General features: G+C 41.4%; 1 protein-coding gene and 2 long non-coding RNA genes across 4 annotated transcripts in view; 2 read left to right on the top strand and 1 right to left on the bottom strand.

Annotated features, from left to right (window-relative positions):
• LOC138949514 (uncharacterized) overlaps window positions 1-23,117 on the top strand; it is a 725,664-nt gene that overhangs the window by 207,895 nt on the left and 494,652 nt on the right. For both annotated transcript variants that reach the window (XM_070321340.1, XM_070321341.1), the window contains exon 7: window positions 11,237-11,335. In XM_070321340.1, the coding sequence (XP_070177441.1) occupies window positions 11,237-11,335 (99 nt within the window). The remainder of the gene's footprint in view (window positions 1-11,236; window positions 11,336-23,117) is intronic.
• LOC138949534 (uncharacterized) lies at window positions 2,353-6,656 on the top strand. Its single transcript, XR_011450323.1, has 3 exons — window positions 2,353-2,550; window positions 3,036-3,303; window positions 5,771-6,656. It is a non-coding gene; the product is annotated as an uncharacterized lncRNA (long non-coding RNA).
• Window positions 6,839-15,291, bottom strand: LOC138949533 (uncharacterized). Its single transcript, XR_011450322.1, has 3 exons — window positions 15,036-15,291; window positions 14,297-14,559; window positions 6,839-7,653 (listed from the first exon to the last, which is right to left on the bottom strand). It is a non-coding gene; the product is annotated as an uncharacterized lncRNA (long non-coding RNA).

Consider the following 23,117-nt stretch of genomic DNA (forward strand, 5'->3'; position numbering starts at 1 on the left):
GCGCTTCACTTTGGCGAACGCTTCTGCCTGTTCTGGTCCCCACGACCACACACTTTCTTTCGTCAGTAGCTGATTCAATGGTCTCAGGACTGAAGACAGGTTTGGGAGATAGCGACCAAGATAGTTCACCATACCCAGGTACCGCTTGAGTTCAGTCACGTTCGTTGGTTTCTACCATGTTGCTGATAGCCTCAACTTTCGACGTGTCAGGTCGAATGCCGTCTTTGCTGATGAAGTGTCCAAGAAAGTTTATCTCAGACTTGTTGTACTCACACTTTTCGTCGTTCAGCCGTAGACCCACTTCTTGCAGTCTGGCATGTACTTGATGAAGAAGACGAGCATGTTCTTTATTGTCTCGTGAGTGGCAAAGGATGTCGTCGTAGTAGCATACAACGCCTGGAATGTTCACCAGAATCTCTGTCATAATTCTCTGGAAGATTTCTGGTGCTGAGCTGATCCCAAAGGGTAGGTGCGTGAAGAAATAACGCCCGAAAGGAGTTATGAAAGTAGTGAGTTTGGCAGTTTCTCTGTCAAAGGGTATCTGCCAAAATCCCGATGCAGCGTCGAGCTTCGAGAACACTGATGATCCACGTAGCTGGTGTATGACGTCGTCTACTGTCGGCATCATGTAGCGTTCACGCTCGACAGCCTGGTTCAACTTCTTCAGATCAACACAGATTCAAATCTTGCCGTTCGGTTTCACCACCGGTACGATAGGCGCTACCCATTCTGTAGGCTCTGTGATCTCCTCGATGAAGTTTCCTTCTTTCATTCTCTTCAATGCCTCCTTCACTTTGTCCATGAGAGGAATAGGAATGCGTCGTGCCACCGGAACGGAGTAAGGAACTGCTCCTTCTCTCAGCTTTATCTTGACTGGTGTACATTTCACTTCACCGAAGTTCACACTGTTCAGTCTTTTCACTAAACCCATGGAGTTTGCCGTCTTTCTGCTCAGAAGGTTGTCTGTTTCATTGTCAATGACGTACACTTTGACAGGCAGGTCTGTCACTGTCGACTGGAAACTTCCCATGACGTTCAGTTTACCACCTGGACTTATCAGTCTTACAGTCTCACATGGCTGTAGTTTCGGCTTTCCCAAAAAGCTCCAGGTTCGCTTGTTCACGATGTTCACATCTGCACCGGTGTCTATTTTGAAGTTCACCTTTCTGTGTAAAATGTTGATATCGACTCTCCATGGTTCTTCACCACTGTCCACAGAATCAACAAAAAAGTCTCTTCAGTCACCTGTGGTACGTTGTTTGCTGGTGCTGAATTAACCTCGTTCACACTTTTGCTTCTACACACACGAGCAAAATGTGAGATTTTATGACACTTGTTGCATCTCTTTCCATGTGCTGGACACTGTCCCCGTTGGTGCGTTCCGCCGCACTTGCTACACGCGCCTGTGGTGCTCCGCGCCCCTGTGGTGCTCGTCGGTTTGTTGCCAGCCGCCACTGGTCGTCTTTTGTACTTGAAAGAGGCCGCGTCGAGCGATGCACTTGCTGTTTGACCTCTTTGCTGCTGTATTTCTGATTTCACTTGTTCCTGTTGTCTAGCAAACGTCACTGCTTTTTCTAGAGTCAGGTCGCTTTGAAGTTGAAGTTTCTCTGAACATTCACTATCGTTGCACCCGAGAACGAGCCTGTCTCTGATTGCATCATCTTTGTTTTCAAAATCAGCATACTGTGTCAAATCAAACAATGCACGCACGTACTGTTCCACTGTTTCTCCTTCCTTCTGGTCTCTTCTGTAGAATTTTGCTCTCTCGTGAATCACGTTTCGCTTTGGTGCAAAGTGCGTGTCCAAACGAGCAAGAACAATGTCAAACTTGTTTCCATTTTCTTCAGAGAGGTTAAACTGGGCTAGTATCTTCTCTGCATCACTCCCCATTGAGTATATGAGACTACTAACTTGTACTATCTGCTCTTCTTTGTTCAGCTTCGATGCGATTCTGTATCGAAGAAAGCGCCGTTTCCAATCTGGCCATGCCGACGGGTTGTCGAATGGAAAATTCGATGGAGGTTTAAATGTCATCGCGTCCAGATCTAGTCTACCAGAACAGAGTACTCACGCGCTGCCACCATGTAACGTGTTGGTCTGGGTTCGTTTACGTAACATGCCAGATGGATGCAGATAATAGTCATTCATACAGAAGGACAGCCGACATCGTGTGTAGCAGGAAAAGGAAGGTACTTTATTTCTACGCATGTCTGCATACATAATTAACCAAGGGGAATTATTCGTCAGCATACTACCTGATAGTATAGCAGCAGTTATCTCCTCAACAATCCCCATCGTTTTATCGTTCACATTTGCCCTACATGTTAATACACCACTGAACAGTTCCGCGGCCATTGCGACAGTGCGCATGCGTAGCATTTTTTTCGAGTAAACAACGCGTCGTTCTAGCTTCTCAGCAACTTGAAACATGTGCGATTTGAGCGAGATTTCCATCCAGAAGGTGCGACTGTGGAGCACTGAAGCATCAAAAACCTTGTCGTGTGTACGGAAAAAGAGTGTGGAAGTTGCACACGAGGAACTTGTAGCTAGGTAAGTTTTATTTCTTTCGTTATTTACTCTTTGCAATGATGCGATGTGTTGTTCATTCCCAAGACCGGTTTTCCGCCCTGTAAGTTGTAACACTAACAGTAACTTAGTAAGTGCTCTCTCTTCAGATACGCTTAACTTTTCAGTTGATTAAAGTCAAAAACTTAAATAAGTGCCGTTGATATGTCCACGGAATCTAACTTACTATGAAGCATATTCCGATTTGGGATGCATACAAATGATACATGTTGCGATAGTTTACATGCTAAAATTTTCCATTTTCAATCTGACGTGTGGGTAACGGATTATAAGAAACAAACATGCATACTAAGTTGCCACTGCCAGTTTGTATACCTGCTAAGCTTCCCCCAGGCTGAGTCGGTGAGTATTTTGTAAGTTTACATACAAAATGGTGATGAGGGGAAAAAAAGAATGCCTTCCACAGGTGCGAAAAACTGTGATTTGATCTCAAGGCCTTTTTGTTTTAGAGCTTTTCCTGCTTTGGAACTTGGGAGATGGGATTCCTGTCGACCGTGAAGCAGAAAATGCAGAGAGGGTGCTTCTTCGGGAGTACAAGCAGAAGTTGTATGTGAAAGGGGTGCTTTATCCTAATCCATTCATCATCACAACTGGATTGAAAGGCAGCAAGATGGGCGATTCATGTGGCCAAGCGTCTTCGTCACCGGGTGCCTGTGAGTGTGAGCTCGACCTCATGCATCGCCTCGTCAACGAGTTTTAAGGAGGAAAGGCTTACAGGTAGGAAACCTCTCTACTTAAAAAAAAAATCATATTTGCACTTTACTTTTGAAAAAGAGAATGGTTCAAGTTGAATTGCAAGATGGTTTGTGTGGCCTAACAACATTTTGGTTTCAGTGAACAGGGAATGTGTCAAAATCTGAAAAACCAGCATACAAGTATTAATACACACTAAAATTATGCCTGTCGCTGTCAGCAATATATGTTATACTAGAGGAATACCCGGCTTCGCCGGGGTGAATCGCGAGACAGAGACAGACAGCGTGGCGGTTCATCACAATCACCTCTGCAGGCGAAGTCCTGTCAAACGGGATTGAGAATTTTAGAGCTTATTTCTTAGCCCTATATTATCTGTTGTGGCTTCTCAAATGCCAGAACATACAGACAGACAAAAGCCGTTAGACCCCATCACAAACAGAACTCTACAATCCACAGGTTTTTGCCCACACACACACACACAAACACACACACAGAGAAGCCGTATCTATATATATATATCTATATCTATAAATATATAGAGATAGGTGAGAGTGTATTTTTCGCGTGGCTATAAATTGATTCGACCTTTTCACTTTGACAGTAAGAACAACTTACGGGTGCAAGGGAAGCGTTCTGGACAGCGCAGTGACATTCTAAAAATAGTTACTCAGAAACGGGAATTTGGGGTGAACGGCGCGAGACAGAGACAGACAGCGTGGCGGTTCACCACAATCACCTTTGAAGGCGAAGTCCTGTCAAACGGGATTGAGAATTTTAGAGCTTATTTCTTAGCCCTATATTATCTGCTGTGGCTTCTCACATGCCAGAACATACAGACAGACAAAAGCCGCTAGACCACATCACAAACAGAACTCTACAATACACAGGTTTTTGCCCACACACACACACAAACACACACACACACACAGAGAAGCCGTATATATATATGCATATCTGTATCTATAAATATATAGAGATAGGTGAGAGTGTATTTTTCGCGTGGCTATAAATTGATTCGACCTTTTCACTTTGACAGTAAGAACAACTTACGGGTGCAAGGGAAGCGTTGTGGACAGCGCAGTGGACAGCGCAGTGACATTCTAAAAATAGTAATAGTAACTTACAACTGAACGGGAAAGCCACACGAAGGAAGGGAGATAAACGCCAAACACTGGAGAAGATAAGGAAGAGTTACTTATAATGGTGAAATGAACACAAAAACCAAAATCAGTTCAGCGCTGCGCGCTGAGAGCACGTGTTGAAATATCTCATCGATGATATTGTGTCCGGGGTGTAGCTGAATACGGTGTCCAAATTTGAAAAAGATCCACCGAGAACTTTGGCGTTGTGATGTGGTGTAGCGGCTATGGTGTGTCGGTATGGGGGCCCGGGTAGCTGAGGTGGAACCAAAATCGGTTCAGCGCTGCGCGCTGAGAGCACGTGTTGAAATATCGACCAGGTTGTGTCCTGTACCGGGTCAACCTGAATATGCCCACCAAATTTGAAGCAGATCCATCGAGAACTTTGGCCGTGCATGGCGAATACACAAATACACAAATACACAGATACACAAACACACAGACACACACACAGACTCAAGTCGTATATATATATAGATACATATAATTAAAAAAAAGTGCAGTGATACTGATAGTGACAGTTAATCAGCAATGACTGAACAGACTTTCTAAATTCAGGGATGGTCAAATCATCTGATCTGACTAATGGCCAGGGGCGAGTACAAAATATCCGCTGTGCTAGTTAAAACCGCTTGGCAACTCGCCTGGTTGGCTAGTGAAAATTCTCGTCAAATCCAACACTTCTGGTTGTAATACTCTAGTTTCAAAACGTTATAAACAATGCAGTTATAGCAACTGTGGTTTGTACCCGGCAAGCAATTCTTTTTGGTGGACTGGACTTTCTTGAAATGACTCGCCTGTCTGGCAAGTTAAGATTTTGAGATCTGGCCATCCCTACAATCAATCAATCAATATGAGACTTATATCGCGCATATTCCGTGGGTACAATTCTAGGCGCACTGCAATGATGCCGTGTGAGATGGAATTTTATATAATGCCAGTAGATTGCAGCCATCTCGGCGCATATTTACCTTTCACGGCCTATTATTCCAAGCCACACGGGTATAGGTAGACAATTATTAACTGTGCCTAAGCAATTTTGCCAGGAAAGACCTTTTTGTCAATCGTGGGATCTTTAACGTGCACACCCAATGTAGTGTACACGGGGGGAGGGTTCGGACACCGAAGAGAGTCTGCACACAAAGTTAACTCTGTGAAATAAATTTCCGCCGAACCTGGGATCGAACTCACGCTGATAGTGGCCAACTGAATACAAATCCAGCGCACTACCAACTGAGCAATTTGTCATGTTCAACTTGGTAAATTCTCCTAAATGATGCTTTAGTAAAAGTTGTTGTCTCCTTTCTCTTTCTCAAATTGATTATTTTCTTTTTTTTCCTTTTTGGCAGTGTTTTGACCATGTGCAACAGGCTGCAAGTCATTTTGGAGGAGGAAGCCCCTGATTGCATCTTTGTCAAAATCAGAAAGAGACTTCTACGTGTCTCCAAGAGTCAGCCATCACAACCACCTGTTACCCAGAGCCAGCCATTACAACCTCCTGTTCCCAAAGTAATCCAATCCTGTTGCCCGTTTTGATACAGGCAGCAACAGGATGCACTTAGGAGGAGGAACTAGTAGAAGTAGGGAAAGCGGTATTCATGGGTGCAACTCTGCCGGCTACACGCCGGCAGCCGGTTTTTGGTTTCATCGGCTGCCGATGTTTTTGTTCCAGGAGAGTTTTTTTTTGGCATTTTTAAATACTAAAAAAGCTGGACCCCAACTTTTGCCGGTTTTTTGAATTTTCCAGGTTGCACCCATGGTATTAACAAAACAGCTTTTTCCTCTTAACTATGAAACCACACAGATAAACAAGGAAAGCAACCCTTCCACTAAGTAAACAATCCTGACGACTCTAATTTCAACAATTTGTTAACTCATGTTTGTCTTGTCAAAACCTATGTAAATTTTCCTACATTTTAAGACATTTTCTGAACTGGATTTTTTTTTTATCAGATTATTGTTTGGAGTTCTGAAAAAAGGAAGGTTCCTGTGTACACCATTATAGATAGGACTTTTACTGTACTACATGTGTGTTTTTGAAAGGTTCTGTACAACTCTCGCTTACTCCATTACACATGTCGTATGCATTAAGAGCGATTACTTCCCTTTGGTTATTTGATGTAAAACTAGTTATATTTCTTCCCAATATGTTCATTGCCAAGTGGATGAAGTCATCAGATTTGATCTGCTGCTAGTGATAACGTTTATCAACATAAGTAAAGTTTTTTGAGCTGACTGTATTGTGTGCATTTTGTTTGCAAGTGCTGATATGTTTGACTTTGTGTTGTAATGCTTTGTCTTGTCTCTCATTCTCCATTTCAAAGTACGAGAACTCAGATTTTGTTCTGACACACTCATTGCATCATACGAACATCAATAAAGACACACACAAAAAGTGAACCAAACAAACATTTTTCCTCAGAACATGTTATGGTATGCACAGGGGACATGAAATGGTATGCACAGGGGACATGCTATGGTATGCACAGGGGACATGAAATGGTATGCACAGGGGACATGCTATGGTATGCACAGGGGACATGAGATGGAGAGAAGACTGTGCGCGGAAAGAAGAGAGAAACATTTAAACAAATGAAAACAAACCAGTAAATTGTTTAAGGTTGCTCTTGGCCACTCTGGTGACATGTACTTTATTCTACCTATATTAGCGAAACCGATAGGCTAGATCCTCAAGGTCTAATCATCGTCTCTGTTGCATAAACAACATCTCATCTATAATATAACGTTGAGGGTCAATACTCATTGGTTGATCGCTAAAAATTCTTGTCTTTTTACTTTTTACTTTTTCCTGCCATCTTCTTGTTACAAAGGGTGACACTAAAAACATGAATCAATTGGAAAAGACTGGTCCTGTAGTTTGAACACACTCACTTATCTCTTCAGTCTATTGTTCTCCTTAGTCAGCTTAATCATTGCAATAAGATTGCGCACAACGGGTGTTCATTAAGTTGGCAGATCTGCTTATACAAAAAAAACTATCAAGAAATAAGCAAAAACAAGAGCATCCAGAAATGTTTCTGTCGTGAATGGGTCTTGTTCAGGGCCAGAGTCACACTTTTCTGGCAATCAACTAGCTGCACCATTCCTCCCCCTTGATGATCCTTGGGCCTGGCACGCCTCAAACTGGAATTCCATATCTCGCATTACCCATTTTCTTCTGCCTAGCCGGTGCTCTGGTCGGGGTATGTCTAGCTCTCAGCACTCTTGCTGTCTGAAACATTGCCAAACAGGGTTCATTCTGTCAGTATTTATGGTAGCATTACATCTTCACGCAGGGTTCTCCACATATGTTGTCCGTTTGGGTTCAATGCCCCCAACTTCAACTTATAAAGGTGGTCATTTGGATCCACTGTAGTCATTTTCAGTGCAATACAGAACTCCCTCTGTGAATTCCCCGGTACACTTGTTTTTGTTCCTTTGGCTTCCATGGAGAGCTCTCCTAATGTTGATCAAATCGCACTCTGGAAACAAACTACCCACATAAAACTTAGCTTGGCTTCCCACATTCATTCTTGTTCAGATTTCAGAACACACGAATAGACGAAAAGTCAATTAAATCACTCAAGCTGTAAGGCACAGACACATCATAGTGATACTAGGAACAGCATGTGTGAACAAATACATTCAACACCTTCCCATCTTCTTTACTGCGTACACACACAAAATATAACAAGAAAGTTATTTAAAAAAAAAAATTTACTCTGTGTTGAAATCCAGGCTATCCCAAGTTTTGTGTTGGGAAAGAGTTCTCTGTAGTTGGTGTGCCATCAAGAAAGTGATGAGAACAAACCCTTGCATCTTTTGCAGGTGAAAAAAAGCTTGTGCCTTCCACAGGTCTAGCTAAACGATTTTGTAATCATCATCATGCTATGGAATTTGCAGAAAAAAACCCAATGAATCGCATGAATGTCAGGCAATAAAATAAGTTGATCAAGAACTGTTACAGTGTTGCGCTTACCTGAACGGTGGTTGGCATGAACACCACAGACTCGTGTGGAACCTGGTGACTGAATTTTGCAAAGTTTAGCTTTCCATTTTGAAGACGGTAGCTTCCGTTGTCACAATCAATCATCGGGCAGTGACATGCCATTGTTAAAATCGATAATCGCTGAATTTACATCGACAAAACAACAACATAAACACAAGTGTCTGACTCGTCAGTCGCAGAACATACGCACAGCTGTGTTGCAGACGATTTGTTTCCTCGAAAAAATGACGCAGCCAATAAGAGGCGTCTGTGCGGTCACGTGATTTTCCTTCTTTGTTCCATGTAAACGTCGGAACTGTTTAGTGGTGTATTTGCTGAGCGGGATTTATGTCGTCTGCTGCCTGGTATGGCAATCGAACCACTGCACTGAGTCTCATTTCAAAAACAAAAATTGCTCGTCACGTTGCACTGAGTCTGCACGCATGAGGCAGGCTGGTAATAAGTATATATAATATATGGTAAGAACGTTCTAATCCCTACACGTTTTCGATTCCGATTGTTCTTGCCTTGAAATAATAATTCGGAAAACATTCATTTACTGAACAGATGCAGTCGTATTTCAGTGTAGTCTGCTACGTGCTGATCTAGCTGCTACGTTATCGGAATAACACTTGTGTTTTCTGTTAGCTGCTGGGAATTGTATACTATCTCATCATTTGGTAATTTGGATAATAAGCTACATGCCACTAACATGGCATAATTATGAGAGGAATCTTCGCAAGTCGAAACTGAAACATTAGACACAGCGGGTTCTATTTTTAGATCAGTGGCAACTGTGGCACAGGCACATGCAATCTGTCAGAAAAAACCGGCCCCCGTAGCGCAGTGGTTAGCGCATCGGGCTGCGGGCCGGGAGGTCGTGGGTTCGAATCCCATCAGGGTCATGTGGGTTTTTCGGGCTACGGTCGGCTCCTACCCAGAGTGGAAGTACTATGGTTCCTATGGGAAGGCTGACTGACTATTAGGGTTTAACGTCCTCTTAGACCAACTGGTCTATATTGGGACAGGTATTGGTAATGTGTTGAAGATATGGTGTGATACTTTGATTCGAACAAGCCCGCTGTGGCTGTCTTCTTTGACACATCAGCATTGGGTTTGTCTCGTCAAAGTATCAAAATACGATCATGATAATCGGAGACGAGAGATGATGCATGCGTGTCTTCGTGTTTTCCAAGCCCTGAGACTTTCGCTGTGAACGTGGGATCTTTTTCGTGCGCATGTGTGCACACGGGGGTGTTCGGACACCGAAGAGAGTCTGCACAAAGTTGACTCCGAGAAATAAATCTCTCGCCGAACGTGGGGATCGAACCCACGCTGATAGCGACCAACTGGCTACAAACCCAGCGCACTACCAACTGAGCTACGTCCCCGCCCCATGGAAAGGCTGGGATCACACAGCCGAGTGTCATTCACTTAACGAATGCGACTTTGAGGGTGCTCAGGTTCTGTATACCTGACCAACACCGCAGGTGCGGCAGTTCTCGGGCCTGGTTGACGCCAGGATATATTATGACAGTAAGCGTAGAGTGCTGCCCTGTCACGTTGTCTCAAAAACCAAATTGGAAATCCAAAGCATCATCATAATCATCCTCATCTCATTAATCATCCAAAAATATAAATTATCCTTGCTCTTGTGGCCCTTCATGCCCAGAGCTCTCATGGTGACCTTGGTCTCAGTGTTCCTGTTCGATCCTTCCCTGAATAGTAGTTTTGCTGTCAGTCTGCAACGTGTGACGTTCTGGGGGGGTCGACGGAGGGACGTGGTGGCGGTCTGCTCTCTGGAGGGGACGCTCACTCAGTCTGGCTCCGCGACTTAAAGTCACTGTCGTTTGTAGGGGGCATAGTAGGTAGTGGACTGCGTCCGTTAGCTCGGGACAGACCCACTACTGAACACCGTCGAAGTGACTCAGCAGAAGTGCAGTGTCATCTTCCGAGGGTAGCCTACCGCAGCGACCCGACATCCCCCCTGGAGCGTCTGTAAAATCGACAAGTCTGGCAGCGGAACGAAATTCAGAGGTGGTTGGAGCAGCGAGTGCAGGGACGGGGCGGTGTGAGAGCACAACGGGACAAGGGAACAGGTGCAAGGAAAAAAAAAAATCTGCCAGAAAAACCCCACTTCTGCTTTAATTGAGAAGCAGGAAATTTATGGTCATAATCATTCGTATTGTGTAGAATATATGCTACATGTCATTAATTAATTCTGAGGATGAGAGCACACTCTCGCTTAGGCAAAGGGCGTAAGAATACGCTCTGTGGAAAAGTTAGCGCACTCCAAGAGTGCGATAACAGTTTTAGCGCATCGCCATTAGCCAATCAACTGGTTCACATCAGTCATGTGACACCAGTACTTACTGACGATGACGATGACGACGATGATGACGATGATGACGACGACGACGACGATGATGATGATTGATGATTGATGATTGGTGATGGTGATGATGATGATGATTGATGATGATTGATGATGATGATGAAGAAGAAGAAGAAGAAGAAGAAAGGGTTTAATGATCTCCAAACAAGACCTAAATTTGATTTACTTTTGTAAAATGTCAAGGTCACAGTGGCTAACGTATATATAAGACCTACATTTTGGAAATGTTTGACATAATCAGGGTTTAATAACATCCAGACATGACCCTTGGTCTGGTTGATTTTGTTCACATGTGTAGGTAACAGTGGGATAGAGTACTGGTCAATAAATATGGACAATTATCTTTTTCTTTAGCATTCAAAATAGTTACGAAGTTAGTGAGTCGTATGATAACTTTGATTTTCTTGCTAAATTTCTGTTCCTCTCTTTCAGTATGCAAACCCGGGTTCTATGGACCTGACTGCCTTCCGTGCCCTGCAGATGAAAACTGCACATACGTCTGCAATAATCTTTATGGCTGTGACGCATTCGGTAAGCCAGAGATATAGTGATAGCAAATACGTCTGTAGCAATCGTATGGCTGTGGAAACTGAGTTAGCCAGTAATATAGTGATAGCAAATACACCTGTAACACTCGTATGGCTGTGACACACTGGGTAAGCTAGTAATATAGTGATAGCAAATACATCTGTAACTATATTTAGTAGTAATAGCAAATACGTCTGTAACAATCTTTACGGCTGGTTACACTGGGTAAGTCAGTAATATAGTGATAGCAAATACACCTGCAACAATATTTATGGCAGTAACACACTGGGTAAGCTAGTAATATAGTGATAGAAAATACGTCTGTAATGATCTTTATGGCTGTGGCGCATTGAGTTAGCCAGTAACACACTGAGCAAATACAAGTTAAGGATATTTTGTCAGTGGTATAGCGCAGATGTTAAACAGCAATTTGTTTGTCAGAAATATACATGTATTTGAAGATCAGTCGTTCTTCTGCTCAAAAATGTGTTTCTTGGTTCAAAGCAATATGTGGGTATGACGTCACAGTTTCTTGGTTCTAAGCAATATGTGGGTATGCTGTCACAGTTTCTTGGTTCTAAGCAATATGTGGGTATGACGTCACAGTTTCTTGGTTCTAAGCAATATGTGGGTATGACGTCACAGTTTCTTGGTTCTAAGCAATATGTGGGTATGCTGTCACAGTTTCTTGGTTCTAAGCAATATGTGGGTATGACGTCACAGTTTCTTGACCACGCCTACCCTCAAACATAGCGAGTTTTGAGGGTATAATTCACTTTTAACCGTCGAACAGGTGACTTAAACTAAAGGATATTTTACTATTTTTACATCAAAAACTGTATTATGTGTCTTACCTAACAGGTCATAAACATTTCGTTTTAACCCGCCGCGAAGTCAGGCTGATTCAGCGTGTAAAAGGGAGCGACCACTGTCCTGGAAATCGGCAAACAATCCCGGGTTTTATGGTGTTTTTTCTGTGTAGTTGCAGTTACACGTTTACACATTTTTAACGGAAAATAACATCTATTATCGTGTTCTGGTTTTGCTCTAAGTACTAGAACTAATACAGATGATGGTCTTTGTCATCGTTCTGTGAAATTTAGAGAGGCTGCTGTTTGTAGTTTTAGATTTATTGCATATCAACTGCAGCTACCCAGCAAAAACACCACCAAAACCCAGGATTATTTGCCGATTTCCAGGATCGTGGTCGCTCTCTTTTACACGCTAGATCAGCCTGACTGCGCAATAATGGGACACGCTGTGATGAGTAGAAGAATGTGTGATTACGAGCAGAGAAAACCCATCAAAGACTAGAATCGTGATTTTCACATTCTAGCTTCCTACAGACAGTAAGCAACAGTGCAGTGCCATTAATTTTACAGTTGTCACGGTTCGTGACAGTGATTGAGGAATAAACTCTCTGTAGGGTGCCTTTCCGAAATTGCGATGCAAAGCGCCTGTGCTTATCGCGACTGTCAAATGGTTTTTGCTGACTAGGATAGCACGAGAATCTCGTTTACCTCCACGCCTGGACTGGGTGCGAGGTGTAATATTGTGTACAGGGTTTTCACCTGATACATTCTACTGGCTTGGCAAGTCAAGGTAAATTGCGCTATACTTTTGACGATAGCTGATTGGTTGTTAGAGTCACGTGATGTGTTTGACCAGCTAGGGGAGACACGTTGTGACTGCCCATTCAGCATATACTTTGAGGCGATAAGGTCGTGTGTTCTCGTCTAGGAGTTGATGGCTTTCAACACGTGGTGATATTTTTTGTCAACGTGCCTGCTCTGCGCTGTACAGGAGGGCTCTTAAGCCCTGTCCAGACTTGGCCGCCGTTTTACGCTCTATGCGCCGCAGGCCGTTTTGTGCGTCGCGCGGGATTTGCCGAGTGGCCACATATCGACGATTCTTTTCACAACGCGGTATCAGTCAAGCGGGTCACCTGACAAGAAGGTTCAGTTGCATTCGACTGCCGCGCCGCGAGCAGCTGACGTCATCGCTCTGGTTTGCTCTGATTGGTCAAATTTCCGTCGTTCTATGTCTGTGTCATAGAAATTAGAACACGCGCTATTCTTCTGCAAATAACGCTTCGCGATCATAGCACGACGCGGTGCGCCCCACGGGGCCGTTTTGAGCATAAGTCAAATGTGGACAGGGTCGGCCGGGAGTGTCTGGACGGGCCTTTAGAACAACGGAGAATTGACCGACTTTTTGCTACAGGATTTTTTGACGACGAGGTCGTCAAGTATTACTCGACTGAGATTTGGAGGATTTCAACGCGTTGGAGGACTGATTAGGTCGACGCGCTTCATCCGTCAGTGCAGAACGGAGAAGGCTTGGTTTGAGGGTTTTCGCTACAAATTCGCCGACGGATGATAGGCCATTCACGGAAGCGGTTTCGCTTAAGGAGAGCTACACATTCATAAGCTGTTTCAGGTAATAAATTGTTATTAAACGCTGTTGACAGTCAATGTTTGTGGAATGGAATACTCTCTGTTGTTCTCTCCAGGATAGCGCATAATATGCTCTTTGTGACGCTAAAAGTATAATCTGTATATGTTTTTTGCAGATATGGAGAGAAGGGGGGAACATAGCTGATTTGCTGTTTTAAAAGTTCGTTTGTACAGGTCCACGTATGTCATGAAGTGGTATATGAAATTAGATAAGTTACTTTTACTAATGCGTGCTCTGCCCTATCTATTTAAATATGCTCAGCTCTGAGAGAGCAAACCGGATGTTACCACTGCAAAATGCAAGCGTTGACTGAAACTCTCAAGGTCATACACGCCGTATAGGTGGGGTTTCGGGTAGCGTTTGCTGTACATAATTCTGTACATGATTTTATCCCTATTTTTCAACCTCGTAGCCCCGGAAAGTCATAAATAGACCACAGCTTTAATATTATGTTATTACAATATAATCTTTCAGTGGTCACAAGAGAGGATGTTGACAGACACTCACGAATTCGTAGTTCTCATTCCTGCAGTCCTTTACACACTCTTGTGCAACTGTAATCCTTGCCGATACCGTTATCCATATCTCAAGTTCCTCCTCGAGGAAACACTCCTTCCCACTTAGCGAAAAGCACCGGTTCGTTTCAACGTCCAGTGTTGATGGGGACTCCACCGTCCTTCCACCTTCGCCGATGTGGATTCTTGTCCTGACATCGTCACGAATTCATCTCCAGTGTGGGTACCAACCCCCGGACACCGCCATGGAAACTCCTAAAGAATAACCCAAGTCTTAATAATTATAACATGCTCTTAAACCATCTCTTCTTTCTAAACAGTCGTGTATCATCTCTCTCGTTCATTATCCATTCACATTCCAAACTAAACATTACACATGTACTTCTGACATCATTTCATGTATGTCATTCCGTCCACAATCAATATCAAAGCTATACTTAACCCATGGATCACTTAATCCATTCCGTCACGATATAACCTTCGTGGTTGAAAACGACGTTAAACACCAAATAAAGAAACTTAATCCATTCATGACACTACCATACATAGCATCAACATCTTAACATAACATTTATGTTCAAGAAATTACCCAACAAAAACCTAATACAATCTCAACGAGAATCCTCTTAAAAACTTCACACTAGAATTTAGTGCACTTTGCATACACTAACAGTTTACATTCCAGCTATGTATTCAAGCTTCAATATTATACAACATAATAAATCATTTACCTTATGAGACCCGTGTCGAGAAGGAGTTCTTGTTCCCTGAACAAGACGACAAGCGCAAACCAACCTCCTTGGTTTCTTGTTTGATACACTGTAACTCTCTCTCGGTCTCGAAACCAGCTATATTGCTCAAACTCGTAAGCCAGGGCTATTTCCTCGTGAATCACACGAAACCCGTGCTATCGCTTCTAACCTGTCTACGCATCAACAATCCAATCTTTAGGGAGGTTAAAATCACGACGTATTTACAAAGCCCAACCTATCTCCAAATACCTTACTCACATCTTTGTGACAATGTACTCCATGAAATATGTAAAGGTGACATGTTTAAAGGTGGAGTGTGAAGGGTTGCGTGGCATGTTTAGTGCACCGATGCTTTCTGTTGCAGCTTGCGGGGATTGCGGTGTTGCGGTGCAGCTGTTGCGGTTTGTGCTGTTGCTGTTGCTGTTGCTGTTTTGCTGTTGCTGTCTTCTTTCTTCCTATGAGTGAGGCGCCTGATTTCCCCAGGGTTCGCTCCTTCGCTCCACGCCAACGGGCACTTCAGTCAGCGGAGCTGATGTGGGGATGAACTATTTACGAGTCGCCACTTCGTGGCAGAAAGCTAAGTGCACCGTGCTATTGCGCCCTTTCACCACCGAGTCATCTTTTTTATTTATGATTATATTTGAGTGGTGACAACGTGGGGGTGTGACACCAGCTTAAACAAGTGCTTTTGTGCAGAACAGCGAGTTTGTATGGAAGGCGAAAAGGGTCAAATGATCGAGCAAAAGGATCGAGTAAAAGGATGCATACTTTTTGCGTTTGACCCTTTCAGCCCTACGCACAGAAAGGGTCAAACACACGAGCAAAAGTATCGTGCAAGGATCGATCCTTTTACTGGATCCGGTGCCGACAAAACGTAGAACCGGAATTTTACCGGCACACAGTCTGGAGTTCACATTTGGGTGGCAAACTGACTTCAGAGTTCAGTTCGCGTGTACGTGCGTCCAGTGTTCTAGATGATCGAACGTGTAGCAAAGGCCTGTACGTGCACGTGTAGATATTCCGTCACCCGTGACTCCCTTTTTTTCTCCAATGTTCCAAATCATACGTTGTTTACCAAGACTGCAGATCTCGGCTCAAACGCGTGACGTAAAAACTAGATTTGATGACGTTACCCGTACACGTTCCTGTACACGTGCTGAAAGTGGCACATCTGAGCCTGTGCCAAAACGTGCTTGCCAAAATGGGACATTTGGGGTTGAAAACCAAACTGGAAATAATACTGTCTTATCTTTATACACTAATTGACTGTGTATAGTGTAACTATTTCCATAACCAAAAAGATAACTTGGGCTTTACTTTTTGCGAAAAAACAAAAAAAACGCATCAACATAGCTGTGTGTCAACTATAACGCGAGACACAGCATTTTCATAAGTATCTTTATAAGTTCTTAACTGATTTGCTTCAAATTTACTCAGCAAGTAAGATTTACATCCCAAAAGAGATTCATTGAGGAACTTCTAAAATGGACCTTGTATTTTAAAAAATAATACACCCATCACTGTGTCCTGAGTTACAGTTGACACACTCCAGTCACAAGAAATCCTGTAAAAAAAATTAAAAACAGAGAAGATGTTTCAAAGACTAGAATATTTTATTAAAACCACCATTTGCAACTCAAGCAAACCTCAAAATCACATGAAAAAGAAAGCAAAGTAGAAAAACTAGTCCCTGCTGTGTCAACTGTAACGGGGTCAAGGAAGACATGAAAATGGCACTGTGTCTCATGTTACGGTTGACACACAAAGTCAGGAACAGACACTGTATGATAGCAGATAACAACAATACAGTGGTCGCCGCTTAATAAAACCACTTCTGGACCGACGAAAAATGGCTTTAATAAGCGGCGGATTTATTAACCGGCGGTCCAGGAATACGTCATTTTCGAAAGAAAAAAAAAATCTCTTTTGTTTACGTCACTCAGTCACTTTCTTTCGTCATTTACACTTGTTTGAATCTAAACAAAACTTCACGAAGGATGTTGAACTTTTGTTTTAATTATGTACATGTACGTGTACTTTGATCACTTCGGTACATCAATAATTTCACTGTCACCGTCACGAACCATTACTCGTCAGAGAAGAACGATTTTATGAGTGTTTGTTGGTCGTCTTCCACATCAGAACAAGATAATGTGAGTTTTAGTCACAAACTACGTGATTTCTCTGAGAAAACTGGCTTTAATAAGCGGCTGATTGGTTTTATTAACCGGCTTTTTCTAATACATAAGATATAGTGATAAATCCGGACCGTCTGAAATCGGCTTTTGTAAGCGGCTGGCTCTATTAACCGCGGTTTTATTAAGCGGCGTCCACTGTAGTGCAAACATATGCAACTAATACTAAAATGCTACATAAAGAGTTGGTTTGAATACCTTTTATGAAAAAAATACTCACACAGCAAACGATATCTACGTGTCAACTGTAACGCGAGATAGAACATTTTCATAAATATCTTTATAAGTTCTTTACCGATTTGCTTCAAATTTTCTGTGCAAGTTAGATTTACACACCAACAGAGATAAAATATGGTATCTCTGATGTAGACATTGCATTTAGAAAAATATGACTCAAGTCACTGTGTCCTGCGTTAACTTTTTTTTATTTTCTTTCTTATTTGGTGTTTAACGTCGTTTTCACCCATTCAAGGTTATATCGCGACGGGGAAAGGGGGGATATGGGATAGGGGAAAGGGGGAAGATAATAACAATAACAATAACAGCACTTTATTGTCCATTAAAATATTACATAAAAATGGAAATTTTTCTTCGGCACACCCTGCCTGCCTGTAAACGATTATAACAACAATTGTATCGGACGACACACATGAAACATAAAACATAGGTTCACAATCACAAGCACACATCATATTTCTAATAACACTAACCTAAAGTGCTGTCCTTGTCATCTTAAAATTGAGTAATTTTACAGATAATATCTAATAATGTAAAAAAAAAAAAAAACGTCTTTGAGACTATCACAATCAAATATGATATTGCTCTATGTAAATTTACCCTCTTATATCACAGGAGTTGGGTTTCACAGCAGAGTCATCACATTACAAATATTTCACACACACCTTCACACATTGTTTGTGTTTGTGATGGGATAGAGCCACTTGTTAATTGTTTCTTGTTCACAAAAGCACTAATCAAAAAATTGCTCCAGGGGCTTGCAACGTAGTACAATATATGACCTTACTGGGAGAATGCAAGTTTTCAGTACAAAGGACTTAACAATTCTTATATACTGCTTGACTAAAATCTTTACAAACATTGACTATATTCTATACAAGAAACACTTAACAGGGGTAAAAGGAGAAACAGAATCTGTTAGTCGCCTCTTACGACATGCTGGGTATCATCGGGTAAATTCTTTCTTGTCCCAACCAATATGGGACTCCCCCTAACCCGCGGGGGGCTCCTGCGTTAACCGATCACCGGGAATGTTGTAAGGAAAGAAAACACAAACAAGATTTACCAAGGACTAGAAATTTGTTTTAAAACCATCATTTGCAACTCAAACAAACCTTAAAATCAAAAGAAAAAGAAATCAAAGTAGAAAAACTAGTCCATGATGTGTCAACTGTAACGGGGTCAAGGAAGACATGAAAATGGCACTGTGTCTCATGTTCCGGTTGACACACAAAGTCAGGAACACACACTGTAATGTGACAAGAGAATAAGAAATGCCAAAATGCCAGGTGTTACATGCAGGAAGTGCAAAATAAGGATAAGATGTCTTCAAATGTACAAATTCATTGGACAATGGATGGCAAGAATCTCAAAAACACAACAGAAAACTAACCAAAACATTCCCAAATAGTGGTATATTTACACCATCAGCTTATACAGAAAGTTCCTGCAGTTAATGTTCGTGAACATTACATTCCAGTCTGAACGAGTCAAAAGTCATTAAACAAACAATTTTGCACTCAAAACTGGTTAAATAAAAATGAAAAATTAAAACGCAAGTTCATGGAGAAAACAAGGTAAAATTACAAACGCCCAAGGGAAATGTTAATCTCATGAATATCCTCCACATCCACACATTAAGTGTCACTTGCACTCTCAAATAGTCATGCACATAATCAAAGAAACACATGTCACACTAGCACCCTACAAAGGTAAATACAAGACTTGATCAATCACAAATTGGTAATCAGAGATTTAAAAAAAAATGTGCACCTCTACCAATAAATACACACAAGCATTCAAAGTACCACAATGTACAAGACTAGAGAAAATCACAGATCAGCTTTCACACATAGCTTTAGCTGCCAATGCCTACATGTAAAATAATATGATTATGATAACTGCAAAGTTCGTAAAATTGGCTTCCCTCATCAAATAAATTAATCTACTCGGGCTATGCATGATCAGCAAACTTGCCAGACTGTCACTGTCAGAAGGGAGTCAGACCAAACCAGATGCAGACCTGTTTACACTAAACCCGAGGCAAGAGTACTTTCCCAAAACGTTGAGTGTATTTTTCAAAAAGTTGGTGTACCGGGCAAGCAAAGCCATACGCGTGGGTGCAAACGTGTTTGTGTAAGAATAGCATGTCTTCTGTTCCTCTCCAAAGTTCGTTCATGGCAGACATCGTAGCGTTCAGGGTCCAGCTTTAGCCGTTGTCTGTACTCTTTGGATCGCTCGTTGTTCTGCTTCCGGACTCGTTCAGCCTGGGGTGACAATCTGACTTGCAGTCGCAGACCTTACAATCACGAAAAAGAAATGAGGCTCAAGTACAAGACAGAAAAATATTTGCCCACAGCACATCTAGAATCTAATGACATGTTCAAGTGCAGTTTCTACAATACTGACCCCTGTCTCTTCTACCTCTCCCAGATAAATGTAACATTTCACTTTTAAGAGCAACAATACCACTTCTAACATCAGTCCTAAGAACTAAGACTGTACTGGATTTCCTACAAAGACATGTGTCTAAGTTGACACAATCACCATAAATTAATATGCTTTCATCTGCAGAGTCATTTATTTACAAGGCTGGTAATTGAGGTAACTAAAAAAACAAGTAACAAAGGACATAAAACAATACTGTGTCCTTCCCAAGAAAAGTTACGGTCGACATGCATTCCTCGTAAATCAAAGCTACAAACATTTAAAAAAAAAACACAACCCTAAACTCTCAATTCCAAAAGTTAAAAGTAAAACGCAGACCTTAAATAGAAAAGAAAGGCATACGTATGTAAATGCATAGCTGTCCAAAAATACTTTGTGTCATTCGTAACCGAGACACAGTGAGAGTTACATGTCTTGCGTTACGATTGACGCAAGAAGATCCCCGAGTGGCCTTCTCGAAAAATATTTCACAACCAAACCAAGAACAAGTCGCTTAAGGCGAAAATACAACATTTAGTCAAGTAGCTGTCGAACTCACAGAATGAAACTGAACGCAATGCAATTTTTCAGCAAGACCGTATACTCGTAGCATCGTCAGTCCACCGCTCATGACAAAGGCAGGGAAATTGACAAGAAGAGCGGGGTAGTAGTTGCGCTAAGAAGGATAGCACACTTTTCTGTTCCACTCTTCGTTTGAACTTTCTGAACGTGTTTTTAATCCAAACATATCATATCTATATGTTTTTGGAATCAGGAACCGACAAGAAATAAGATGAAAGTGTTTTTAAGGGGGGACAGGGTAGGCAAGCACTTTTTATTTTTTATTTTGGAAACAGCTTGCTGCTTGTTTGATTTTTGCAAGCAGAATAACCTAATTAAGGGAAACCATTTTAAATTTTGAGTGAAAAGCAATTTTTGGGGGTTTTATTCACCAAAATGTGAGAAAAACGTTATAAAATGTGCTTATTTTAAAATGTTGCAGTTTGTGAACCAGTGCATGTTTTGATCCAATTTTTCTTCTTTGCAGCAATATGTGTGTGTTTAATAATTCTGTGTATCGAAAAGCATTTCTAAGCAATATATTATTTTAATTTAGCATTTTCAGTTACCGGTTCAGTTCTGATAAGAAAAATACATGAAATCCTAACTGTCAGACTCATAAAAACCCAACCAATGCACTGAACTCTTATTCCATACACAGAACTGATGCTGTACAACTCATAAACAACATATACAAAAACTGAACAAATCCATCAAGCCTTTCAAAAGTTGCAACATTTTAATTGTAGCGTTTTGTCTGAAAATTACATTCAGAGAAAACAGCATTTTAAAGATTTGAACCAGTACATAAAAAAACCAGTAGCACAGTGCACCCTGAATTCATATGTTTTTATCAGAATGACCACTTTACTATGTAGGGAAAAGGATTTGACAATCAAATTATCAGGATTTTTTTTATATACATCATATGAAAACAGCCATCTTTGTTTGTACCGATATGAAAACATGAATCAGAACCAAACTGTCAGACTCATAAAAACCCAACCAATGCACTTAACTCTTATTCCATACACAAAACTGACCCTTTACAAATCATAAACAACATAAACAAAAATGAAACAAATCCATCAAGCCATTCAAAAGTTGCAACATTTTAATTACAGATGTTTGTCTGAAAATTACATTCAGAGAAAACAGCATTTGAAAGATTCCAACCAGTACCTCAAACTAGTAGCACAGTGCAGCCTGAATTGATATGTTTTTATAAGAATAACCACTTTACTATGATGGGGAAATGATTTGACGATCAAATTATCCAGACTTTTTTTAAAAAATCATTTGAAAACTCATCTATGTTAGTGCAGATATGAATCAAAACGAAACTGTCGGACTCATAAAAACACAAGGAATCCACTGTATTCTTATTCCATGCACAGAAATGGTGCTTCACAAATCATAAACAACATATACAAAATTGGAACAAATCCATCTTGCCATTCAAAAGTTACAACATTTTAATTACCACATTTTGTCTCAAATTACATGTAGAGAAAACAGCATGTAAAAGAGTCTCACTAGTACCCCGGTAAATTAGTACCACAGTAGAGCTTGAATTAATGGGGTGGTTTTTTTTTAACCAGAATAACACTTTAACTATGAAGGGGAAATGATTTGATAATCAAATTATCAGATTTTTTTGATTTAAAAAAAAATCATATGAAAACATTAAAAAAGTCAATTATCTGTGTTTGTGCTGATATGAAAATATTGATCAGAACCAAACTGTCAGACTCATAAAAACCCAACGGATGCACTGATTTCTTATTCCATTGCATAGAAATGATGCTTCACAAATCATCAACAACATTACATAATTATATATACACAAATGGAACAAAGCTATCAAGCCATTCAAAAGTTGCAACATTTTAATTACAGTATTTCTGTGCTCAATCCTAACACTGCAGCAAATTTCTGTAAAGCTGAATGTCCCTTTCCATGTACCAACATGGTCATACGCGGATTATTTAAAATGCAACTTTACCACCCGAAGCGTTGCAAACACCGGGAGAAGAGTAAACAACTGCAGACTTGAATGGACACTCATATGCACTCCAGATGCAGGGCCTGTGCAAATCCTTGGGCTGATGCATCACCTTCTTTCATAATCAGACTGCTATCAGACAAGCATTCAGTACAGGATATAAACCTTTCAGCAATAGATTGAGCTGATCAATGTTGACAAAAGCCCAACACATGTCAGCGGAGTGACGTTGCACAGTACCAGTATCCATATCTGCTTGTGATGGGTCAGAAGATGGCAAAGTATCTGTATCTTCTTATGGTTGGTCAGAAGATGGCAAAGCTGATGTTTCTGCTGTGGAAGAGGGTAGTTCCGGTTTAGCAAACTTTTCCATCAGGTCAATCTTTCTCCTCGCTGCCACCACAGGAGGACTGGCTCTCCCCTTGCTCCAACCTAATAAATACACAAACACTGATTTAATATTTGATACAACTGTCCATGGTTTTTGTTTGTAATAAGCTGCAAATTTTAAGACTCAATATAAACGTCAACAAGTGCTTGTACTTTATTTTGCAAATGACCATGTTACATGGGGTGTACCTCAACTTTTTGGCTAGGCTGGTAAATCAGAAATCCCAATCAGCCCCCAACCACTGA

The sequence above is a fragment of the Littorina saxatilis genome, linkage group LG15 (genome assembly GCF_037325665.1).
Source record: "Littorina saxatilis isolate snail1 linkage group LG15, US_GU_Lsax_2.0, whole genome shotgun sequence".
Classification (NCBI taxonomy): domain Eukaryota; kingdom Metazoa; phylum Mollusca; class Gastropoda; order Littorinimorpha; family Littorinidae; genus Littorina; species Littorina saxatilis.